The 23644-nt window shown below is 44.6% G+C and overlaps 1 protein-coding gene across 3 annotated transcripts in view; it reads right to left on the reverse strand.

Moving 5' to 3' along the window:
• The window catches only part of CACNA2D2 (calcium voltage-gated channel auxiliary subunit alpha2delta 2), a 523930-nt gene that overhangs the window by 66453 nt on the left and 433833 nt on the right, over positions 1-23644 (reverse strand). For all 3 annotated transcript variants that reach the window (XM_033140620.1, XM_033140619.1, XM_033140617.1), the window contains exons 11-14: positions 21438-21596; positions 19127-19234; positions 11845-11923; positions 2516-2565 (exon numbers count right to left, since the gene is read on the reverse strand). In XM_033140620.1, the coding sequence (XP_032996511.1) occupies positions 2516-2565; positions 11845-11923; positions 19127-19234; positions 21438-21596 (396 nt within the window). The remainder of the gene's footprint in view (positions 1-2515; positions 2566-11844; positions 11924-19126; positions 19235-21437; positions 21597-23644) is intronic.

The following is a 23644-nucleotide window of genomic DNA, read 5'->3' on the forward strand; positions in this document are numbered from 1 at the left end:
GCCATTACTTCCCCTCTGCTTTATTTCCCAATCCCGCCTTCCCTTAATCTGCTGCTTCATGAGACACAGACATTTCCCCCTTTGCAAGTACAGTGGTACCCCGCAAGACGAATGCCTCGCACAACGGAAAACTCGCAAAACGAAAGGGTTTTGCGAGTTTTTAGTTGACTTCGCGAGACGAATTCGTCTATGGCTCTTTTTCGCAAGACGAATTCGTCTGGCGAGGTACCACTGTAAGCCGGCACCGGAGCCGCGCCGCGCCGCGTTTTAAAGCTGCAGCGAGCAAACAGCAGCGCTGCTGTTCGCTCGTTGCAGCCTTAAAACGCGGCGCGGCTCCGGTGGGGAGAAGCGGATTAAACAGATAAATCAGTATTGTAAAGTATTTAAAGATTGTTTTTTAAAATGTGTGGTGGTGAGAAAACCTCTGGCAGAGATTGGCTGAGCTGCTATGATGCTTAGGAAGGAGGAGTAGAAGCAGAAGGTACTGTGCTGTATTCAGAAATTACGCCCTAGGTGCCATTCACCTCACTCCTGCAAAAATATCTTACATTACGATGGGGTAGGTAGAAAGGAAGTGAGCTGCTTTCTGTTCTGTTTTTAAATGTTTTTAACTCCAACTATTTTTAAAATTATTAAACTGTTTTAGAATGCTTTTTATTTACAAAAAAATGTGGATATGTTCACTGCTCTGGGCTCGTTTGGGAGGAAGGGTGGGGCATATATTAAACAAACAAACAAACAATTTCCTGCTTCCTGGGATAGGAGATTGTCACAACTTAACATTTATTTTCTCATTTGTCTGCTTTTGCTGACTTTTATTAGAATGCTGCATGCATCAGTTGCCAAGAATGTAATAGCTGGAAAAAGAAGCATACAGTGTCTGTCAGTAGGGCTAATATGCCGACAATTTTTAGTGCCGAAAGCCACAGCTTCTAGAGCTACTATAGCCAAGCATCCAGCCTACCTACAGTTAGCAAGTGTCAAGCGGAGAAAAAAAGAAACAGCATTTCCTTTTTCTCAGTCTTTCCCTGCTTCCTGTCTCTGCCTCTCTCCACCCCACCCTACTCCCCATTTTCCCCTTGGCTTTTGGCCTGAAGATTTAGGCATCATTTGAATGGAAAGCTATTAGCTTTGCCTCGTCACCCCATTTCCAGGGCACTAATAACTCATCCCAAGCTCCCTCTCTCACACGCCGCATGTCGACTCTAATAGCTTGATAGATCGGGCAGTTTGGCTTGCTCCTCTGCGTGCTGATTCAGGCACGAAGTTTTAATAATTAGCCACATAAATACAAGTCCATATAACAAGGATGTGAGAGTTTTCTCCATGGATGAGGCTGTGCTGCGACAGCAGGGGGCCTTACATGTTATGATATTAGCAGAGCTTTGTGTGAGGAGACTGTGTTTCTAAGACCGAAATAACAGGGGGCTGTGCCAACACATAGCAGTGTGAGGTAAGTAACTAAGGCTTTGTGAGCCCGGAGGACCCAGTGCTGGAATAACAGGGGCTTGCGGGTTAGTAGTGAATACTTGAATTTATATTACAGGTAGGTAGCCGTGTTGGTCTGCCATAGTCAAAACAAAACAAAATAAAAAATCCAATAAAAAAATGCTGGAAGGAATTTTTTATTTTATTTTGTTTTGACTTGAATTTATGTTCAGCAGCTCGTCATTTTATTAACTTGATGATATTAAGATAATCTGGAAGCATGGGCAGTGCACTGGAAGAGGCTCCAGCTCAGTTGGAGAGCACAGATGGACAAAATCCCAGGTTCAGTCTTCTGCAGCCTCTCGAGTTAAAAGATTCCTGGTAGCAGAGCTAGGAAAGACATCTCCCGGAGACCTCAAGGCTGCCGCTACATGGACCAATGGTTTCTGACTGGCTGAAAGACATCTCTTTCTTTTTATAAGGCAATATCCCCCCCCCCGCCCCCGGTTTGATAGAATAAAGCCAGTCACATATTTGGCAGAATGCACACTGATAACTAGGCCGACACTCTCCCTTGGCGGCGGCTCCTAGGGACATGTGAGGGTGCAGAGTCAGCGCTTGAGTTTTTGTTGGAAGCTGAACTCAGAACTGCATTAAGCGGAATGTTGAGCCATTTCGAGAGGGACATGAAAATGCCTCCTAAGAGAAGGTACGAGGCTGTAAGCAACATTTTTCGCTTTTTCTCAAGAGCCAGATTTGAAAAGGCACGCAATTTTCTCTCATCCGCTCTTATCCCCCTCATGTTCTGTAATTCCTTCAAAATACCCAAGGAGTAGAGACTGGGTTTCCCCTAACAGCTAGAGCAGATGTTTTGCAAGATGGTAGTTGAGTCCGGTATTATTGGCCATTACAGGCTCCATAGCGAATGCAGTCTTGAAAAATGGGCATACAATATACATCACAATCTAATCAGAAATAATAATCTTGATTACGTTCTTTGCCCTATGCTATGCAAAAGGTCAGGTGAGATGCAAGAAAAAGGTACTTTAAACTATATGTTTGGACAAATTGTGTTTCGTTTCCTTACCTGTGTGTTGATTCGGATGGCCCCAATGGAGGGAATTTCAAAATAATATCCTGTAAAAAAAGAGACAAGAAAGGCATGACACAAAGAACTTTGGAAGTGCATTTTAGCATGGTACCTCTTAACTCATCAACAAACCCTCTTGTGTATCTCATCAGTTTCAGCACACCAGTTACAGGCCCCACAATCAAGCAAGTTGTGCACAATCTCATTGTTTTTAATTAGTCTAAAGTATGGATTGGATTGTGGCCAAATCAGCCTCCTGTTTCTGATCTCAGAGCTTGCTGGTATAAGCCACATTGCATGCTGTTACAACTGGATCTAAGAGATATATATTGTGTATATTAAAGGGCCAGAAAAAGGTGCGGAGGTGGAATTCCTATCCTTCACAAATAAGTGGAAAGTGAAGAATTGAATACACACACACACACACACACACACAGATAAATTAGACATTGGGATCTTCAGAAGATTCCACCACATCTATGGCTAAAGAGGGCTTTCCAGTCACTCTTAAGGGATTTTGGTAGCAGAGTTTTATCTTTCACCCAGTTCCCATTTTAAAACAGATTTTCCCATTGTAGGAAATACAGTGGTACCTCGGTTTTTGAACGTCTATGTTGACGAACATTTCGGGTTTCAAATGCCGTAAACCCAGAAGTAGATGCTTTGGTTTTCGAACACGCCTCGGAAGTCGAACATGCCACATGGCTTCTGCTGAGTGCAAGATCCTGAGGCCTAGCTGTCGGCTACTGAGTTCTCAGTTTTCGAACATTTCAGAACTCGAACAGTCTTCCGGAACGGATTAGGCTAAAAAACCGAGGTACCACTTTAATTGGTGCCACATATAGTGATACCCAGGGCCATTTCATCTCACAATGCCTTTGGGAAAGGACACTACCTTATAATGTGGCCTCCTTTCAGGGAATCCTTCCCCTTGAGGGAAAATGTATATATGCTTCATAAGGCAACCAGGCCCCCGCAACAATGTCCCCAGAACAGTGACGTGCAGTGATTTTTTTTTTTTTGCAGGAGGACAGTTAGGGCCAGAGCATTACAAATATGCCATTGTCATCTTAGCTGGTTCCCATTCCATTTCTGAGCCGAATTCAAAGTGCTGCTTTTTCACTTCACAGCTTGGACTCATGGTATCCGGAGGATTGACCTTTCTGTATATTTTATTATACGTAATACTCCTTAACTTGTTGTTTTTAACATGTTTGTTTTTATTCCATAAGTTGCCCTGATAGCTTTTTACGATCTGAAGAGAAACCAAAGTATACCCTGACCTGATAACTCTTTGTTACAAAAGAGCCTATAAATACTGAGTGAACAACAAACAAACAGCCCTTGGAAAACAGCAGCTTCAGCTACTCCTGCAATAGTTCAAATTGTTTTACAGTCCCAACCACGTAGGTCACCCACCATGAACGTACAGGTCAAGCAAACGCTGAGATGAAGAAGTCCAATTCCTGCTTTTAGGTTTGTTGTTGCAACCTCAGTAATGTCACTCCAGCATTTCTGAAGCCAATAAAAGGTTCACAACAGCGGCAGAAAGAAACATAGCTTTCATTGGAGGCTTGAAAAAGCGTCCAAGGACAGTTACCCAGCAGAGGGAGATTTTCCTTTAAGGCAAGGGAAAAAACACCTCCAGCTTATTTCTCCCTGAGTTAACTGATCTCATGGAAGAGCTGGACAGCAGCCTGATGTCTCTTGCAAACACAAACAAAATGCACATCAGATAGCGGGTGCTGAACCTGCATTGCTTGATCTGCAGCTGCTGCCTGGGATGGTTGTAGCTAAAATCTTCCACGTCTTTCCAAGGGGAATGCCGCGTGATGGAAAGAGCATGAGGCCAACTTGAGAGCAGCAGCAATAATAATAATAATAACAACTACAGTCCATTTAGCATCAGAGGCTTTTACAGCAAATGTCTGTTGCTCTATCTACTGGTCTATGGCATCTGTCCATCAAGCACATTAGCGGACTACTCTACCCAGTGCAACTATTGGCCCATCTATAGCATCTGTGAACCTAGCTGTCCATAGTACTGCCCATCACTCGGCAGCATCTGCCTATTTAGCTACCATATCTGTTTAGTAGCCCCCATATGAACTCTGTATATGACATTTTTATCTATTTCTCTATGACTTCCCTCATTTATGGTAAATTCATCTACAATAAATGAAGGACACTGTGCCATTATTTTCTGTAGACAAGGAAACAGAGGTACTGACAGCAAACAAGTGCCAAATGATGGCAGAATGAATAAGATACAATGGCAATTTCTCTCACAGTGGGATGGTGTGGGGTGCCCCAAAGTTTTCTCCCAAAATTTTGGGGGGTATGCTAATCTACCATGCCCAGTGTGTATAAATGTAAATTAAATGATATTGCAAAACTTCCCAAAGTCTCAATATTCACTGCTCACACAGAAAGCTGCTCCTGGAACTTACTCCTGTTCAGTAATGTAACTGAAGCATGACATAATATGAACTACTAGGCCATAGTTGTAATGGTTGAAAAAGTTACACCGGGGGCAATCAAGAAGGCCAGATTCATATTATGGTGCTTTAATGAACAGCAAACATTTCCCCTCAATACAAATTTTTCTCCTAGAGCTTCTTCTTGCCAACTGTATCATTCTTGTGTCCTATTCAATTGCTGGAATACAATGAGACTGGACTCTTAAATTATATGCCCCTTTTATTCTTGTAAGTAAACTTAAAGTGGTAGCTAGTAACAAACAGTTGGACGTCCCTCTTGTTTTATCTGCCTAAACTCATTTCTTTCTGGTTCAGGAGCGCCTGCTGTTTTCAGTGGAGCTCCTTCCTGCATGTGATGTCACCATTGCTCTCAAAATGCCTTTGATGTCAGAACCAGAGGCCTGGGGGCACTAGCAGCAGGAGATGACAAAGCTCTGGAGAAGCAAAAGCTCACCTCCTCCTCCTAATGCCACTCAGAACAAAGGGCACAGGGAGAGAGAAGGGGAGAACAGAGCCTTCATCCATAGGGGAGGGCACTAAATAGGCTTCCGAAAGGTCACGGAGAAAATACAGGGAGGCAAGTGAAAGCCACAGTTGGGATAGTCATATAGTTGTCAGGGAGGAAAATAACAAAAGGAAACCAAAGCCAACAATAGGTCCTTGACAACATAAATGGCTGCCAAAATCTATTCCTTTGCTGTGGTCTAAACCACTGAGCCTAGGGCTTGCAATCCCCTTGACGGGGTGAGCTCCTGTTGCTTGGTCCCTGCTCCTGCCAACCAGCAGTTTGAAAGCACGTCAAAGTGCAAGTAGATAAATAGGTACCGCTCTGGCGGGAAGGTAAATGGCCTTTCTGTGCGCTGCTCTGGTTTCACCAGAAGCGGCTTAGTCATGCTGGCCACATGACCCGGAAAAACTGTCTGCAGACAAACGTCGGCTCCCTCGGCCAGTAAAGCGAGATGAGCGCCGCAACCCCAGAGTCGTTCGCAACTGGACTTAACTGTCAGGGGTCCTTTACCAGTGGTAAAGTAGATGCTACATGCAATTATATGCAATGAAGAATTTGTGGCTGTAAAAAATGGAAATCAGCCCTGGAAGACCAAAATCTTGAGAATACAAGTAGCATTTCCAAGGAAATGTGGGGTGGAATGTGGCTGAGGAACAATTTGGAGCAGAAATGTGGCTGGCAGAGTTAAGTGTTAAGCAGCTCCTGCTCCAACCCCTTCAATCCAAATAGATGCTTGGGGCTGCTTTTTTGTTTTAAAAAACCCACACAAAACCCACTGGTGTTTTATGATATGCATATGTGACGTCTAGTTCAGAGGTCATCAACTCAGCACCCAAAGGCATCTTGTTGCCCACAAAGGCTTTCACTGGCACCTCTGGGCAGATGCCCCGACTATATTTTCCTGGTACTGAGGAATGCTCCCTGTTGTTATTAGATATCAACAACATAACTGGGTTTGTATGTTGCCAATACAGTGGTACCTTGGGTTACATACGCTTCAGGTTACAGACGCTTCAGGTTACAAACTCCGCTAACCCAGAAATAACACTTCAGGTTAAGAACTTTGCTTCAGAATAAGAACAGAAATTGTGCTCTGGTGGCGCACTGGCAGCGGGAGGTCCCATTAGCTAAAGTGGTGCTTCAGGTTAAGAACAGTTTCAGATTAAGAAAGGACCTCCGGAATGAATTAAGTACGTAACCAGAGGTACCACTGTACTGTGTGATCACCACAGTCAGGGCCAGCAGAACATAGCTGACTTCATACTGTAAGTATAGGGTTACTGGAGGTGGTTGTTACTTTACTTTTTTATTTTGCCATACAGGCCTTTTGTGATTGTTGCCTACAGCACTCTCTAAAAATTCAATATGTGGCCACTGGTCCATAAAGGTTGATGACCTCTGGCCTCCTTTAACCCCAACAGGGTTAACCACAGAGCTTGGTTTCTAAGATGAAGGTGTTGGCAATGCTGTCTTCTAGGAAATCACTCTGATTATTATTTGTTAGATTTCTTGCTGGCCTTCACCAGCCTTCATTATGATGCCCCAGTGTGGCGTACATCATTAGGCAATATCAAAAACAGTTAAAACAGATTACAAGGGCCCCCCGATTAATGCCAGTTGGGTGCAGAAGGGTTTGTTTACTCGGTGATAAGGCGGCCCTCACAAGTACAAGGGAGATAAAATTTGTGCTGCTGTGTGACAAAGTCCTGTAGCACCTTAAAGACTAAGAAATCTATTTTGGCACAAGCATTCATCATCAAAGGCCCCTTATTCTTTATTATTTCCTCAAATGCCCTGGAGTTGAGCCATGACACTGACAACAGTTTCTGGGGCTAAACCCTAGCAAGCTCTGTCTTAGTACAAATTAATTAATCAAGTTAAGCAGTTGAGGCAGGAAACAGTTGTGCCTCTGGCGAAGAGCTCCTCAAGCCTGATCAACAAAATGCTGAAAACAGATTATGACAATTGCTGCTGACATTATTTCACTTGATGTGATGATGTGTGTGTGGGGTGGGTGTGTGTGCAAGGAAGTGGTCAGAAAACGGCAACAGCCACACGTCTGCCTGATATGAGTGCATGCATCAAAGCTCTGGGATGCCTCTCTTGGCAAGCCAGAGGAAACCAAAGCACTTCCATGCATACAAGGACGGGAAATAAAGGCTGCTAAGTAAGATGCCCTGATACATACACACGAAGGCATCCTGAAAAAGCATTGTAATAAATCTGGGATGTAGTACCGTATATGATGAACTTAAAATTTTTTGTTTGAATATAACTTTGTGAAAAATACAGAAGCTTTCCTATTAGGAATAACAGACACAGGTATAGCAAAAGAGGTTCGGAAAATATTCCTGTACACCACAGGCACGGCGAGGACCTTAATTGCCAGAAATTGGGAAAAAAGAATTTGTGCCAACAAAAAAGGAATGGCAGGATAAATTAATAGATTATACTGAATTGGCCAGATTAACAGAGACAATTAGGGGACAACCTAGACAAGAATTCCCAAAAGAGGATTACTTTACCAAACAGTGCCCCAAAATATGCGCCTGGACTTGTTTCGATTAATTTCTATAGGAGACTTTGCGGTTTTTAAAGTCATAATTAGGAAAAATTGTAATAATTACATATAAAAGAAACAGTACACAAGAAGTAAATAAGGAGGCCATTTACAGGATAAAGGAAGTCTTTTATTCTTAGGATATTTTGTGTGTGTAAGGGGATAGGAGTTTAATTTTGATAATTAAATGTCAGTGGTGGTGGGTTTGTTTGTATGTATGAGTTGTTGTGGACTATGTTGTAAATAAAATGAAATAAAAATAAATTAAAAATAATAATTTGAACCTCAATGAGAATTAGCTACCACATGTACAGGTGATAGAAAGTTACCACAACTCAGGTGAGGCTGAAAAGGCCAGGAACCGAAGGAGAGAAGAAGAGAAATAGGAATTTGAGCATGAATGACCAAAGGTTTTCTCATGGGATAGGACAATGGGAAGATGGATTACTGCAAGCCCAAAGGTTCACAGGCCTCCACCATCTGCTGACAGATACAGGAGGTGTGAAAGGAAAGCCAGAGCTGCTGAACAAAAGGGCAGATGAGGCAATCTTGGATAAATGAGAGGCTGAGACAGGAGGCTACAGATACAGAGGAAGGTGAGGGAGATTAAAGGGGACTGAATGTGATGAACAAAGGGAACTTCAGATGGCAGGGAATGGGAGGGGTGGACAGCAGGGAACGAGAGGGAAGCCTTTGTAAAGCATAGGCAGTTGCTGCCATACTGGTCTTGCAGAATAAGAGACAAAATATGGAAAGTGATATCCTAATCTGTTAGCATAACAACATGCAAGCTTTTAAGTTACACAGAACCCTTCATCTGTGTAACATGCGACCTTGCTTACTTTTAAAGAAGCAAAAAGAGATCCAGTACAATAAACTACTACTGATCCAAGTGACTTTTAACTGGCGTGGTCTTATTTTATTCAATATGCTGCTGATCTGTTGATTTACTGTTTTATAACTGCTTCATTGGGGTTTTGATCATTTGTTTTTGCTGGCTGTTTTATATTTTAAGATGTTGCTTATCTCTGAATTTTGTAATTTTAAAAAAGTTTAAACAATACTATATCTTTCAGTTTTGTGCTTTATAATTGTGGTCTGATGCAGAATGCATGGCTCCAACCTCAAACCCTGCACATTTTTTTTTGCTTCCCTCCTCCCTCCATTGCTTTGTTCACAATCTAGCTTGACGAAGAGTTCTGCAGAACTCAAAAAGCTTGCATTTTGACTTGGCTAATAAAGGCATTGCCCTACTGTGGATTTTGGAATTTGTTTAGAAAGGTAGCCAAAAAATGTTTTGAATGCACACACACAGTGCTTTATCCCATTTTTCTCCCTGCCATTTCCCCTCCAACCTAGATCTGCATCTTGCTATTCCCCCAGTCCTTTTCAGGCATGAGAGCTGTGAGGAGGTGGAGCTATGGAGTGGTGGCACCTTCACAATGGAACACTTGGTCTTTATTTCACCCTTACCCTGTTTACCTTTCACTGACAAGGGAAAACTTGGTGTGTTCCCCACAGGATTACCTGGATGTTTTTAACAGCTGCTGTTTCCACCCTGATTATGAATTCATTTTATCATGCGATGCTCCCTGATTCTTAGTGCGTGTCTGGTTTCTTGATGATGATGATGATGATGATGATGAATGATTTCTTTATGTTTGCTGCTTAGAGCCCAAAATTTTGACTGTTTTACAACAAGGGTAGGAATCCTTTTTAGCCTGGGGGAGGCATGTCCTTGTAGCTAACCTTCTAGAGGCCACATCCCAGTGCTAGGTAGGGCTAATGCAAACAAGTGCATGAGGCAACGAGGGGGTGCAGGGAGTTGGATGGCGAAGTCCCCATAAGATTGTCTCCAGCCCGTGCGCCAGAGGTTCCCCCACCTCTCTTTCATACACTGTTTTGGGTGCCACCTCTCAGTAGAAATATGGCCTGTAAATGCTAAAATATATAAACAAACAAAAATATTATATTTATCTGCAGCTATAATTAGTGGCAGCGTGCTGGGAAGGCTCTTGTTTTCTCTGTGCTGCAGCTGTGCAGAATATTCAGCCAAGCAGTACATACTGTGACAGAATGCTTGCTGTTACAGAAACTTCCTCCCTATTTCTAGTAGGCTTCCTTTCTTTGCCAAAGAGCAAAGAGCTTTGCCCAAACTGTGTATATAGTTTGCTGCTGAGATGTTGGCCTCAGGTTTTCCTTAGGTGAGCAGACAGACAGCAGCTGGTTCTCTTGGCTGAGCTCTTGATAGCCATGGAACGAGTTAGCCCAGTGGACAGAAGCTCATCCGTTGGCGTCTCGGAATGGCGAGTGAAGACAAGATCATCTATGATCTATTTTCACAAACTAATGTTAGAGTGGATTGGGGAGGGGGACTCCATCAAAATAGCATTTAGACAACAAAATGATTCTTTCGAACTAGAAAACAAAAGATGATTGTGTAATAAGTACATTTTCACCAAAAATATACCCCAGAGTTTCATTATAATGTTCCCCTAAAATTCAGCTTTTGGGTTATCAGGAAAAAAACCCTGTTAAGTGTTCTGGAAGGAGAGAAAAGGGAGAACAGACAGTGAGGATGGAAGTCTCATTAATGCATGTAAGTTGAGATATGAATGATGGGACAGGTCAGGTTATAGATCTAAGAATGTATAAATGAAAGTGAGTTAATTCACAACCCCTGCTACCTATGTTGGGAAGATGTGTTCTCGGGCACTGGGTGCCTGAAGAGTTTTTGTTCAAGGTCTGATGTAATAGCTGCAGACTACTCACTGGATTAATCCGATGACTTAGAGACCAGGAGATCTAGCTGAAGTATAAAGTTAAACAAATAGGGGCTATTAAAATGGTTGCCCCAATCCGGACAAGGTGATGCTCCCTTGGAGAGAGACACTGGCCTATTTTTAGAATCACTTTAGGATCAGGAACGGTGGATGGAGATGTTGTCTATCAACACTGCATTACTTTCACCTGGATGTGAATCGGAACGTGGATTTCCATCCACTTTCTGATGCAAATGGCTATGCATAACTACAGGTGACTGCAGGTGATGTGGAAAAAGTAAGTTCAGACAAGGGCCTTGGAATGTGGAGCTATTAGGGTCAATTTATGCAAGATACAGGGTATGCAAACATCAGTTACCAGTACCATGTTCCACATGCAACATTCCTTTAAAAAGTATACAGTGGACACTCGGGTTGCAAATGCGATCCATGCGGGAGGCGTGATCACAACCCGCAGCGTCACATCTGTGCACATGCAGGTTGCGATTTGACGCTTCTGCGCTTGCGCAAAGAGCGATTTAGCACTTATGCGCATGCGCGAGCACCAAAACCCAGCAGTAACCTGTTCCGGTACTTCCGGGTTTGGCGCGGTGCGCAACCCAAAAACATGCAACCTGAAGCGGCCGTAACCCGAGGTATGACGGTACTTAGAATATGTGCCATTTCTTGATTCTGGATGCCGGGTGGGCTGACTCAAGATTGTTCACATCAGAGATTACCGGTTCTTGAATAAGAAATGTTGCTTGGCCTTCACTGTCTTCATGCACATATCACACTAATCATGCTGATTATGTAAAGCTAAACCAATTAAACTATGAATAATAGCTGAACATCACTGGCTCAGTGGAGCGAGTTGCTTATACTGGTCTACTCTGGAAAACTGAAAGCTAACTTTCCCCTCCACAATTCTGCCAGCAGAGGATAGTTTCTCCCCTCTCACATTCTGCTTGACAGGCTAACAAGAGGTAATTCTGTACTTAAGCCACTCTCCCTACCTTTGTTAGCACATGCCATCCACTGCAGAGGAGTGACGTCATAGTTATGCTGTCCAACAGAAAAGGTGAACACTCGCACCTGTGAAAAGGGGGGAAAAATAGTGATTTCTTTTTAATAAAGAAAATAAAATTAGTAGCATCCTTCAATAACCGTGGAGGGTTTGCCAACACCCCAGCCCATAAATGAACACGTTTTGCATCTGAAATGCAAGCACCTGTAAAGGAAAATGGCAGATAGAGATTCTACAGGTAAGTACTTACTAGGGACTTATCTGTGTGACCAATGGCTGCATGATAGCTGCATGGCACCTCCCTCCCTCTGGCCATGCATCTCCTGCACCAAATACAATTTTTTAAAATACATTTTCTAACATGTGGCAAAAGTTTGATCTTGCACATGGTGGCAGCTGGTTGCACCCAACTAGCCGAGTATAGCCAGGAAGCTAATACAAAAAAGGAATGTTCAAGCAGCTACCATGCCTTCCAGTTTCCCCGTGCTACGATAAATGCTTGAATGGTGCAGTACATGCTCTGTAGCTGGGTGGCTTCATGTACTCTGTAATTTATAGCCTGCTGCTTGGAAGCACAGTGATCTTGATCATTGCTCCTATTGTAGTGATAACTAGAAAACCAGCAAAACAGTCAAAGCTTACACCGTGCTAAATAGTAGAATGGAAATTATTTATTTGTAAATACAAATTCTCCAGAAGGAACAAGGTGTCTCACAACATTATAAAAGCCATCGACAATGTTAAGCCCTTGATGTACTTAACTAGGGGTCTGTTCCTACAACCACTGGATGGGCGGCAGTTGTGGAAAAAATGCTAACACATGCTGGCCCCCATCAGCTGTGTGTACCAGATACCATGATGCACCCACCCTTCGGCACAAGCAAGCAGGTGCCACTTTTCTTGCGGTGGTATGGCAGAAGCAGAACCCTGTGTGTTGTGGCAACTGCCCATGTGTTTTCAAGCAGCAGCCACGAATCCAGTGGCCACCTGGATTGGTCCTAAGATCAAGTACCTGGTGCAAGTGAATATGGCTGTTCATCACTTACCAGTTCATGTTGATCACTTAACAATTCGTATCACTAAAATAAAGTGCTTAAATTATGCTGGACATCATTGTGCTGCTATTCAGCAACACCTTTGCACAGATGCATGTCACAGAAAGAACTATTCTGTCTGGCTGTCAAAGCCAGGAGCTACTCGTTTCCCAATGGCACAATAAAGAAACCTCAGTTTTCAAGCAAAATGAGGTAAGCAGATTGAAAAGCAACAAGTTGAAAAAACCACATTCCTGAACGAAATGTGTTTGGGATGCAGGTCCAACTGTTAGGTTCTAAATACATATGGTTGTATCCAGTCTTAGTCTTATGCAGAGTTTGGGCTCAGCAGACATTTATCATTGTGAGATGAGTTGCAAGCTAAACGGACAGCCATTCCTGAACCCGTTATGTGGGTGGAGAGACCTCTATCCCCCGAATCAACAGGCCCACAGGAAAACTTGTGCTTATTATTTACAGATTATCTGGGATGGGTCTTATCACACAAGTGCTAGAGGACTGGACTCTCCATCAAATGGGGTCAAGAGGGGATAAATTTGACTCCCACTCTACTATTGGTAAGAGTTGCTACGGTACTGTTGTAAGCAGTACCCACTCCCTCAATTTCTTTCCTCCATTGCCTGCATGCAGGTACAATGAGTTTGGAAATAGAATAAAAACATGGAAAGGTGATTTTCTGTGTGCAAGCCATGAATCATAAAGTGTAGATGCTTTGAGGGAACTGTGCATCTTACTGAAAAGCATCAGGATGGCTATGAAATACTAGTGAAAGTAGGGAAGACGTTCATGAGCCAGAAACTGGATTTTGCTTTGGTGTAGCATTTCACTGCTCTTTACTGTTCTGCAAACTGCTGGACAAGGAAGAAGATGTTTCAGTACAGTATCCCATTTCTCACTATTGAGATCTCTCATCTGGTTTAAAAACAACACATGTTAGAGATCACACCCATTTCCTTTCCTTTTTGTATATAGGGAGGGAGAAAGTAAGTCCAAGCCATTTGAGTACTTCCACCCAGCAGGCTCGTGTGTGTGTGTGTGTATACACACACCCATGTGATGAAATATCTTCCAAACTCAGGAGTGTTGACAAAGATTACCTTTTCCTGTCGCAACAGCCTGTGCAAAGTTTCAAAGGAAGTTGTGTCCACCTTTTTTGGCACTTCAAGGTCGGTGCCGGTAATAAAAACATTGCCAGCGTGTTAGACGCCCCATTAAAGGGGCAGTGGCTCAGTGCGGGAGCAGACAGGCAGGAAGATCAACTGTCTAAATAGCTCACATCAAATGAGGCGGAATCCTGCAATAAAGCATGAGTTAGCCACTTCCCCTTGTTCCCGTGACTGAGCTGATGCAGGTCACACAGCTGGTTCCTCAGCTATTCGGTGCTGTGTCTTGACTCATTTATAAGGTTCCATATGCAAAGATCTGGGTGGGTTGGTGCTGTCTTCCACCCCTCATTGGCTCATGCACAGATTCTATCTGGGAAAGCTAATAACAGTTTAAGCAGGTGAAGAAGAGGCACAGTATGACTCCACCTGCCTCCTTCCCTGGCATAGTTCAAGCCTCCATATGGTACATTCGTGCCAAATGAAGAAGCACGGAATAAGGGAGGCAAAGTGCACACTATTGCATGTATTAAGTCTGGGATATGTTTTGGCTGCAATACAGCCATTTTGTGTAACAAAGGTCTGTCAGAGGCAAAGCTTAAACTTTCAGAGAAAGACAAATTCACCTAATGCACCCCACCAGCAGAAGCCTGACACAAGGGCTTCCACTTGTACAACGGGGCTTTCCCCCTGTGTCCCCCCCAAAAAAATAGGCCCGGGGGGACTCCCAGAACATTGTACAGGGGAAGGGGGATTGTTCCATATGGCAAGCTGCTATGCTTGTGCAGATGGAGTGCCTGTAATAGCACACCATTAAATCCCCCACAAAGACTTCTATGGAATATGTATGGGAAGCTACTCACACAAGTAGCTCTTTCCTAACAGACAGCAGAAAAATCTATTTCCCTTTCCTGCTCCAGGTAGAAATCAAATTTACAATGCTTTTGCACTGGCAGCACAACAATGACGAACCCTTCTATACCTGAAACTTGAAATTGGGAATTTCTTTCCCATAAAGGCGAGTGGATCCCACTCCACCCCCCCATCCCTTGTAGGCAGCAACATGAGTGAGACCATTTGGGGATCTAGCTTGCCAGATGCTGTGAGTGAGTGGCTTGTTTTGCTCTCTGACTGATTGAGAGCCAGCAACACTTATCTACAATGGCATGGTAATTTACTTCATAACTAACAAGTTACCTTAATCGGAATCAACAGCGTTTTCCATCTCTAGCTAAGAGCTGCTTCACACATTATGACATTACATGCTGGAAAACTGTAATGCATTTAACAGCCCTGTCAGAATTTTAGCTAAGACAGGGTGCTATTTTGGCATTCATTTTCTTATATGCTTGACTTTATATTCTGGTTTTACCTAGATGGACCTGCTTGCTTAAACTTGTGTCCTGTAAAAAAAACACAAACATCTGGATTAAGGCCTGTGCATATTGTGTGTGAGGGGGGAATTTGGGTTCCAGTGGGGAAGGGTCTCATTGCTCTGCAGACAGGTTCAACACTGTGATGGAAGGCTTAGACGACTTAACTGTCTCCCTTAGTTGTCTCCCTTCAACAAGAAGAGAACAGACACAGAAACAGAAAATCCCTGACTCCATCCAGATACAACAAAGCCTAGTGTTGTCTAGTAACAAAACAAAATAATGGCACTAACCACACGCATGCGATCCTCCTCCAAGCTTTGCTGAAGATCAGGGATAGCTAATGTGCTGCCCTCTGGGCGTTATAGGACTACAGCTGCCATTGGCCCCAGCCTTCATGACCAAGCAACAGGGATGATGGGAGCTGTAGCCCAACTATTATCTGGAAGGCACATTGTTGGCTACCTCTACCACTACTGTAGATCCACAGAGAATGAGGTCTCTCTGCGCACAACTGTTAAGTGGGTCAAAACTCAGGTCTGCAGCCTATAGCTCAGAAAAAACACTCTTGGGACAAGAGAGAAGCCTGAAAATTAGCTCTTGCCTGATAACTGAAGATAATAACGGGATATATTTATAGTATCTTTAAATGGTGAATCACAGTATATTGCTAGTCAAGGGAGAGACAATAATCACAAGCAAACTCTGAAGTAAACAGCATCCCTGGCCTTGCCAAGCCACTTGCCCCTGTAATGAGCAACTCCTGACAGAGGAGCTGGAACTAAGGTAGGCGGGAGTAGCCAGAAGAAATGCTACGGTGCAGCCTCAAGGTCAAACAGCACATATTGCAGGACATTGCTGGTGTACCACCCACCCTGATGCCCAATGGCCTGCCTGACCAAGGTTGTCTCCAGGGTCACATTGGACACTACTGTTTTGGGTGGCATCAACATCATGCTGAGGCTGCCTCAGGGCTAGCTTGAGTTTGCATGGCATCCATGGGACTAACTCAGATAGTTATCACCCCAATGCACAGGGCGAGGCATACTCTCAGGCAGGAGTCAGCAACCTTTTTCAGCCGTGGGCCAGCCTACTGTCCCTCAGACCATGTGGTGGGACGGACTATATTTTGAAAAAAATAATGAACTAATTCCTATGCCCCACAAATAACCCAGAGATGCATTTTAAATAAAAGCACACATTCTACTCATGTAAAAACACGCTGATTCCCGGACCGTCCGTGGGCTGGATTGAGAAGGCGTTGGGCCGCATCCCATGGGCCTTAGGTTGCCTACCCCTGCCAGGTCAGGACTGGCTCATCGGCAGGTCAGAATGGAGACACAGAGACTCAAAGTAAACCCAGCTTTTTATTCAAGAAAATAGTATACAAGCAGAGAGCATGGAGGCACAGCTTCCCTCAGTGGCAATGTTGCCAAGATTGGCTCTTGGCCCTTGATGCTTCCTCCTAAACCTCCTCCAATGGATGTTTCTCAAACTGGTGTAAACTCCAGTGGGGAGGGCGCCCCCATGGGCTTTCTGAGCTTTCTGTTCAGCTACATGCAAAGCCCTGTGTGACCTTGGAGTCAAAGGGGGAGGGGAGCTTTCTACAGTGTGACCGGGCAGCTGCTGAAAAGCTGGTGCAGCTTTTGTCCCTTCCTCCTCCTCTTTTTCAGGTCTCAGACTGAAGTGTCTCTGTCTGCACCCTCTTCTGCCCTTGAAAGGCTTTCTGCCTCTAGCTCTTTTCTTTCCCTCAAGCCTGTTGCTTCTTCCGCCTCCCAGCCTCCTTCCTCCTCTGACGTGTCTTCAGAGTCCCGCCACCACAATTCTGGCTGTGAGCCTTCTTTCTCTGCTGCTTCCCTGGGGGGCTCTTCAGCTGGAGCCTCCCACTGCTCCTCTTCAGCCAGCCAGTCCTTGACAATTACACTTGACTTAGTCTTTCTTGTAATGGTAAGAGTGGTGGTCGTAATCCCGTTGCCATAGTCAGACTAGTTCTTGTGGCATTTCAAGGATACATTTGCTCAGCTCCATAGCACTTTCAAAGCAGTAGTTCTTGCAAATACTGTTGGCGTTGCCCAGTACAGAATTTATGGGATCTGCTTCAGTTTTTGAGACCGAATAATGTAGACAGGACCTTTGCAATGATGTGACCTGCTTCTTGTTCTCTTTACCCATGTCCATCCTGGCTGGTGAAAGCCAGCTGGGGAAAATGGATTGGCAAGGTGGGTCCAGAGTGAGGTAAACATGCAATGGAGTGGTGCCTGCTGTCCTTAAACAGGCAGTAGTGCATCGATTCCTAAATAAATCCATCCTGGACCCTGTGGTTTATAACAACTACTGCCCAGTGACAATCTCCCCCTTCTTGGGCAAGATTGTGGAGAGTGGTGGCAGAGCAGCTGCAGAAGTTCCTGAAGGATGCAAGTTATCTGGAGCCATTTCAGTTTGGCCTAAGGCATGGTTTTTGGGATTCAGTCAAACTTGGTCACCCTGTTGGATGACCTGTACCAAGAGCAGGACAGGGGGAATGTGTTTATGACAGTAAGAGCTGTTCAGCAGTGGAATGGGCTCCCTTGAAAGGTGGTGGACTCTCCTTCCTTGGAGGTTTTTAAGCAAAGGTTGGATGGCCACCTGTCATGGATGCTGAGATTCTTCCATTGCAGTGGGTTGGGCCAGGTGACCCTTGGGTCCCTTCCAATTCTCAGATTCTAAGATTCTATGATTCTATGTTCCACATCTTTTGAGACCATTGATCATGGTATCCATCGGTACCAGCTCTGTAGGATGGTATTGGGAAAACTGTTTCACAGTGGTTCCACTCCAGGTAACAGCATTGGGAGATTGTCTCAGCCCTATGATCCTTGTGCTATGGTGCCCTGCACAGCACGATCCTGTGTTACCAGTGCTGTTCAACATCTACAAGAAGCATTCGGGAGTGGCTATTATGAGTTTTGGGCAAAGTGCCATCAGTACAGTACATTGATGACACACAGCTTTTTTTGTCCATAACATGGACATGAGTCAGAAGAGGCAGAATGTGATCTGGACCATTGTCTGGGCACAGTGGCGACCCGGAGGAGGGCAAATAAACTGAGTTTGGGCCCTGAGATAAGGAAGGCACAGTGTGTGGGTGCTTCCCATGTCTGAGAGATGGGCCATTTGCCTGTCCTGGACAGGGGTTCATTCCCTCTGAAAGAGCAAGTCCCTAGTTTGGGAATACTTCTGGATCTGTCTCTGTCCCTTGAGGTTCAGGTAGCATTTGTTCAGGAGTGTCTTTCAGCTATGGGTGCTATGCCAACTACAGCTATTTCTGGACAACAATAGATTCATTTACTGGTAACCCAGGACTTGATAATTGTAGTGTGTTCTGTGTGGGGCTACACTTGGGCTTGGTTTGAAAGCTCCAGCTGATGCAGAATGCTCTGGCTAGACTGTTGATCGGGACAGACTACTGCCTGCTCATAACACTGGTGATTAAAAGCTTGGACTGGCTGCTCATATGTTATTGTGTCAGTTTTAAGATTCTTGTTTTAGTTTACAAGGGTTTTAACAGGATACCTTAAGGACTGCCTAATCCTTTATATCCCCCCCCCAGTCAATGAAGTCTTTGGGGTAGTCTTTGTTTATCTCTCCCCCCGCCCAATGGCTTAGATCCACCAGAAGCTGTGCATTCAGAATTAGTACAATTCTGTGAAACCCCCTTTCAACTGAGATTAGACTAGGTCCCCTCCAATTTAAACACTCACTGTCTTGTTAGGCCAGTTGTACTTCTCAAACACATCTTGCACTCGATCTTCTCCTCCGTCAGTGAACATCATGATCATCTTATTGCAATTGGCTCTTGTGATGTTGGACTGCAAATGGGAAGCAAATATTTGAGTGAGTGCACAACTCAGAACCAAAGGCAATGCCCTAGAAAGGATTGTGGGAAGAGAATGCCAAATATGTGTATATGTATATTTAATAAAAAGGTAAAGGGGCCCCTGAACATCAGGTCCAGTCGGGTCCAACTCTGGGGTTGCGGCGCTCATCTCGCTCTATAGGTCGAGGGAGCCGGCATTTGTCCGCAGACAGCTTCCGGGTCATGTGGCCAGCATGACAAAGCCGCTTCTGGAGAACCAGAGCAGCACACAGAAAGGCCGTTTACCTTCCTGCCAGAGCGGTCCCTATTTATCTATTTGCACTTTGATGTGCTTTCGAACTGCTAGGTGGGCAGGAGCTGGACCTTCTGATCAGCAAGCCCTAGACTCTGTGGTTTAACCCACAGTGCCACCTGGGTCCACATGTATGTTTAATAGCCTTTGCTTAAAATAAAGCATAGAGGGGGCAGCACCAGCATCGTGATTGCATTTTTTTTCAGAGAAACGATCTGGTTGGATGGGTGGCTGATGAGTGTGTGTGTATGTGAGTGAGAGAGAATATGAATGAGTGAGGTATGTGTATATGTAAAAATGCAGTTCTCCTCTCACAATCTTTAAACGTGGAAGCGATCTCTACAGTAGATAAATCCCCACAGTTATCGGGTTTACAGGCATATCAGGGCTAGTGAAGGGGAAAGTAGGATTCAAATTAGTGGCAGCAGACACACACACACACACACACACACACAGAGAGAGAGAGAGAGAGAGAGAGAGAGAGAGAGAGAGAGAGAGAGAGAGGTTTGTGTATGCACAAGCACGTGCTTCTTTACTTGTAAAAGAGAATGGCAGACACTAGACATAGATGTGCTTGCAAATACAGAGGCGTACACAGAGTAAATGCTGGGACTACAGTTTCCTGCCCTTTCCCAGCCACATCTTCAGCCCAAGAAACTGGCAGTGAGGGATCTGTTTTCTTTAGCTGCTTCTCCAGGGGTGAAGGTGGTGCAGATGAACAGGGAGAAGGAGGGGTTGTCTGGACGGAAATTATGTTGTGGCTATTACCGCTCGGCGATTAATAGGGCTATCCGTCTTTATTTTGCCCAACGTCACCGTGGCCTGCCTGAGCCGAGCCCTCTCAGATAGGCCATGCTACCTTTCTAATGAAATAGAAGAGGCAGCTGCTGCCGCCGCCATTAAAACTTAAGTGTCAGCCACTGATGCTTTTCATTTATCTGGGGAGAAGCAGGCTACACCAATGCCCTGTCCCAGTATAGCTCTATTCTTAAGGCACATAGACCACCCTCCCCCCGGCCCTACAATGTCAGGGAGAATAACATGAATGCTCCCAGCCCTCCTCGCCACTTTGCAGCTGCTGTGTCATTGGGTTGTAGGTGCTGGGAATGCAATGCTGTAAGAACAATCTCCAGAGATGGATTGTTGGTTACAGAGGAATTTCCTCCAATTCCAACAGTATCCGCTCCTCCAAATTAGACTCATAAACAACTGTTTCTTTTTCTTTGCTTATGCCAATGCCTCAGAATGTTATTTATCCCATTATTATTATTTTTGCCCTGCTCTTCCTCTAAGAAATAAATGGTTCCTCTTCCCATTTTATGCTCACAACTATCCAAAGAGGTATAGGTTAGGATGACAGTCAGTAATTAGCACAAGGATTCCCAGTGACCTTCGCAGCTGAGTGGGGATTTGAATCTGGGCCTCTCCCTGGTCCTAGTCTGACAGGCACCCACTCACTGTGTGAACAAAGGAGCCATGAATTAGTGGATGAGCCATAAAGGACATTTGTCATGATGTGTGAAGAAGAATCTGGAAGGTGGGTGATGTGGTAATGTTGCAATAGTATGTGCGAGTCTGAGACATACCTCTACAAAGTCCCAGGAAGCTTCTCTGCTACTCATGCACCTCAGGGCCAAACTAGAGGAGTGATGTGAATGCATGTCCAATGCCTTCTCCTACCCCAAGCCAGGGGAGCAATTTGGATGGGGGCTCTGGAAAAACTGAAGCCCCTCCCCATCCCATGACGCTAATGATCCTAGCCCTGTTTATGCACCTTCAACAGCACGCCTAGTTTGGTCCTCACCTCCACAGCCCCATATTCACACATCTTATTTGGAATCCAGATTTCCTCTCTTTGTAGTCCTTCCCCTGCCCCACTCTTGAGTTCACACCCTGTGCTTACATTTTGCAACTGTTCAAAGGCATATTCAAAGCCGGCCTTGTAGTCCGTGGTTCCTTGGGCCTCCATTAAATCCACCTTTTCTTTGAAGACCTTCTTGTTGCGAATATTTGCCTGGACTAAATGCTTGAAGCAAGATACAGGCTGTGCATTTTGGTTGAACTGGAAGACAAGAGGTAAGAGAGGTGCAGTGCATTAAAGGAGGCGAGAAGGCAATGCAAAAGTTGTGAACCGCATCCACCCTTCCCCATAACGCTGTGTCTTGTTTCGTTAATAACGGAACCATGGATGTTTTAAGCAATACAGATGCAAGGCTATCTTTTGTTCTATTAGCAGTCTCAGCAACCTACATGGACAGCTCAGGAAGTTAGTTGGGAGGCAAGCAAGGTCAAGAGTCAGGTGCTACTGTCAGTAGACACTTGCTACCTTCTCACATACATTCTAGCTCAGTCCATTGGGACTTTTCCAAGTGACAAGGCAATTGTAGATGTGCCGAGTGGTTTGGGGATGACCGGTGGCAAGCAGAGGTCTGCTCTTCCTTCAAAGGCCCCCCAATAAACATTTGGGAGTGGTGATAAACTGCATTTAGCACATCAAAGTGTGAGAGGAGGTGCCTTGAAACTGTAGCTCAACTGCAGTTCAACTGGTGCTGATTTTCTGCCATCCTGTTTTGAGGACTGGCCAATGGTTATGCTCCTCCAAGATCTGCTGCATATTTTTGCATCGCTGGACATACCCAAATGGCAGATTTAAGCAGAATTAAAGCAGATAACCTTAACAGTTGTAGCTCTTTTGTGGGAAGGAAGGACAGCCGGGCACATCAAACAGAAATTTCTCTTTGCCTTGTCAGCTGCAGTTCACAGGATTCCCCCTTTGGGGAAAGGCAAATGACAAAGTATATAAAATGGACATGTTTGTAATGTAGATATGACCACAACGAGAGACTCAAAGGGAACCAAGGTTCTGCCTGAAAACACACCATACATTCAAAGCACATGGCTCCCCCCAAAGAATCCTGGGAACTGTAGTTTGTTAAAGGTGCAGGGAATCAAAGCTATGCGAGGGGTAAACTACAGTTTCCATGATTTTTGGGTGTGCTTTAAATGTATGGTGTGTACACAGCCTCCAACTAATAGTTATCCTTTACTTCTTCCATGAATTTAGGGTGGCAAAGATGGGTGACCCCCATCCTTTTATCTTCTCAAAAACCCTGTAAAGTTTGTTATTCTGAGAGATGGTGACTGACTCAAAGTTATCCAGTAAGTGTCATGGTCAAGTAGAAATTTGGAGAAGTTGCCTTGGCATGACCACGAACCTTCTTACGGTTCCAAATGAACAAAGGATATATGGAAGGTATTTTGGGCAGCCCTCCTATGCCCCCACCCCCTCTGTGAATGCAATATTCACAGTCCATTGTCCCAAATGCACAAGGCGAGAAAGGGAATCGAGTTGGAACAAAAAGGTGTGAGGAGAGGCGAGGGAAGTAAACAATGGGCATAAACATGCTTTTCAGCCCCTCTGCTGAAGGACAGGGTCTTCTTATAATGAGGGCCACATTACTCCCCCCCCTCTATAGGTTTAGATTGTGGAGGAATTCATTGGCATTAACAGTATGATGTGATTTCCACACACACACACACACACACACACACACACACACCCAACCACCACTCAATGCGCAACTGAGAACAGAATGAATTTGCTGAGAGAGAAAGCTGTGATTACCTGAACACCTCCAGGCATGTTTTCTGCAGGACATTTCGGTGGCTTATCACAAGGTCACAGGCCCAGTTAAGAGCATGCCCTGTGCTAAGCTCCTGTTAGGAGAGGGCTGACTTTCCACTCAGAGAGTTTGGCCATGCGGGTGAAGCGAGAAGGCATTCATTTTTTGCTTATGGCTTAGTTTGCTGGAAATATGGAACATTCATTTAGGAGGCAGTGAGCCAGCAAAAGTAACGAGGCTAGACTCGTTAATTAGCAGAGCTCCAGCACAGGCATGTTCCATGCCAGACAGCAGGCACGTGACGCAGAGAATGACAAGAGCTCTTCATTTTCCTCCCGATATGACTTTCTTTAGGCTCACAGAGGAATAAAGTTGCAGAACTTTTTTTCAGTGAAAAGAGGAGCAGACTTAATTTGGGCCAAGGCTATAACTGATCAGGGCTTAGCAGCAATGCTATATAGACATCCGCCCTATAACATGAAGCAGC

This window comes from Lacerta agilis, chromosome 2, assembly GCF_009819535.1.
Source record: "Lacerta agilis isolate rLacAgi1 chromosome 2, rLacAgi1.pri, whole genome shotgun sequence".
Lineage (NCBI taxonomy): Eukaryota > Metazoa > Chordata > Lepidosauria > Squamata > Lacertidae > Lacerta > Lacerta agilis.